Source organism: Buceros rhinoceros, unplaced genomic scaffold (assembly GCF_000710305.1).
Source record: "Buceros rhinoceros silvestris isolate BGI_N320 unplaced genomic scaffold, ASM71030v1 scaffold6587, whole genome shotgun sequence".
In the NCBI taxonomy this organism is placed as follows: Eukaryota; Metazoa; Chordata; class Aves; order Bucerotiformes; family Bucerotidae; genus Buceros; species Buceros rhinoceros.
In genome coordinates this window covers 126,916-129,365 of record NW_010421492.1, presented here as the reverse complement: position 1 = coordinate 129,365, position 2,450 = coordinate 126,916, and the positions used below count along the sequence as shown (strand labels likewise).

The window sequence follows — 2,450 nt, the reverse complement described above, 5'->3', positions numbered from 1 at the left end:
CCCGGTGTCACCCGCGTGTGGCGTGCAGCACTCGGATGAGAACGGTCCGGTTCAAGCCTTTGTATCATCTCCGCCACGGCTGCAGTCGAGGCCCGCTCGAAGCGGACAGCGTGTGTCGGGAGATGTGTCACCCGCACGGGACTCGCTGAGCTGGCAGAGCTCAGCTGGCAGAGCCTCGGCCCGGGAGCTGTGCACGACGCGCCGCAGCCGGGAAAACCAGCCTTACCTTTCGCCCTGCATTTTCTCAGCTCTCTGTCCTGGATGAAGCCAGCGAACATTTGGGATTCCATGAAGACTTCCAAGAAGCGGCGGATACTCTTGGAGGCCACAGATTTACGGAAAGCCTCCCTTTGGAAGGCACGCTCTCCTTTTTCATTCTGGGTTAGGAACAGGGAATAATGGCCAACTGTCTCCACAAAGAATCGGATAAAAACCTCAGACACTAATCCATTCAGGGTGTTACATTCTGCAAAATAAGGCGGCAATAAGACACCAAGATCAGCTGCTGCCAGAGCTGTCAGCCCTGTCGTCCACACAGGGCCAGGTACTGTCATCCAGCGGGTTGCTGGTGCCACACTAGGAACTGAGAGGAGTTGTACCGGCTCCTTGCAGACCGGGAGACACATCAGACAGGGTAACAGCTTTATCACCAAGAGTGCCAGGCTACAGAATTGCTGTTTCATAACCAGGAGTCAATGAGATATACAAATCCTCAGGAAACAGCTCCGAAAATTTTAAAAAATGGTGTGTGCTTCATCAAAATTAAACCTCGTATTGTAACTCTTGAGTAGGTTTTCTTGAGAAAATTCTGGTTGACTCAGAATTAAATTTAATTTTTTGCTCTGGGGATAATAAGCCTTTACCAAGAACAGATCAAAAAGGGTATGTGGTAGAGTGTGGTTTTTCATAACCTCTGAGATATTACATATATGTAACATGGATGAATACAAACAAATTTCAAAAACTGAAAAGAGGCCTGTTTCATACCTTTTAACCACAGGCATTTAAATTCACCCTGGGCTGGTTTTACAATTGCTGGAGAGAACTTTCAGAGGCAACTCAGCCCCTCCTGCACTGAAACAACTTTCTGGCGGTACCTGCTTCTGTCTGCTGAATACGCTGATCGCCAAGAGCAGCTCCGAACTCAGACACACCCCGGAGCACGTATCGTTACCGGGACCGATTTACAGCCAAGTTAACGGCAAACCTCTGTCTGAGTAAAGCTTTGGAGGTACTCGTGGAAGAGCATGGCATTTACAAAGAAATTAAAATACATCACTGACACCTTGTTACCGTGGGCCAGTGCTCTCTGCCCCATTGCCTGTGCGCTCAGACTATCTTTGATGGCGCAAAAGGTATTAGAGTTCTGAAGTCCATCCGTCTCTCTCCTGGATGGAGGGTGACAACACAACCTACGTGCATGGTTGTACAAGTCCCTGTTTCCAAATGAACTTACCATCATCTGAATCACTGTCCGAATCCTCATTTATCAGTTCATTCTTTCTCTCCAGAGCCTGCTCCAGAGCAGCTTGCAATTTTCTAGGTAATAGTGTGTCTTCATCATCCATCTGACAGGAAGAAAGAAAAAAACGTTAGATCACATTAATCTATGCAGCAACTACAGCAAATGCTTTTGCGAGGTTTAAAACTCAGAAGTATTTTGTCTCTGCTACGGCCATGCCTACATAAACAAAATAACAAAAAACTATGTGCAACTATCACTTATTTCTAAACAAAATCTCTTGTTGCTCCTACGGAGATGGAAGGCAGGAACGATAATCCAAAGAGCAAGTTAAACATACAGAAACTTGGAATCAGCTCTTTACAGGACAGAGGCCAAACCATTGTTTCTAACTACCCACCACGCGAAGCCTGGCTACACGTCCACACAGCTGCTCTAGCTGGTTCTAGGCAGCTGCTTTGGTTCCTGATAGTTGTTTTTACTTACATTCTAGTCTATCTTGTTTTCTGGGCTTTCCCCCGTTGCTCTCTTCATCTGATGTAATGCTTGTTCAGCAGAAGCGAGTAGACATAAGAATCATAGCTCTGCAACCACTATTCACCAGCCATATGCTCCAGGCAACTGTACAAGAAACTTTACTAATCTAACCTGCAGATTGTTATCTTTTGAATTATTTAGTGCCACATTACTATCAGGAGATGGTGATCCATCAGCTCTCTGTGTAGCTCCTGCTTCTCCTATCACATAAAACTGTTCTTCACCTTTCCTCACTCCAAAACTTTTCTGTGCAATTTTTTTCCTTTTCACCTCCAACAGCGTGAGTTTTCTTGCTAACAAGATGTTTTCTTTGTTTGGGATGTTTTCTTTGCACTGTGAATACAGATCCTGATTTCCTCCGACATTCCAGCCTCAATCCCTTTGCATACCTGAGGCATAGTACTTGTTGCAGGTGAAACAGAAAACCAGCACTTGTCTTTCTAATCTCTTT

General features: G+C 45.6%; 1 protein-coding gene across 1 annotated transcript in view; it reads right to left on the bottom strand.

Annotated features, from left to right (window-relative positions):
* Nucleotides 1-226: 226 nt before the first annotated feature.
* The window catches only part of ST5 (suppression of tumorigenicity 5), a gene marked incomplete at its 3' end in the record, with an annotated part of 77,440 nt that continues 75,216 nt past the window's right edge, over nt 227-2,450 (bottom strand). Inside the window, exons 17-18 of the mRNA XM_010139674.1 lie at nt 1,457-1,568; nt 227-466 (exon numbers count right to left, since the gene is read on the bottom strand). Coding sequence (XP_010137976.1) covers nt 227-466; nt 1,457-1,568 — 352 coding nt within the window. The remainder of the gene's footprint in view (nt 467-1,456; nt 1,569-2,450) is intronic.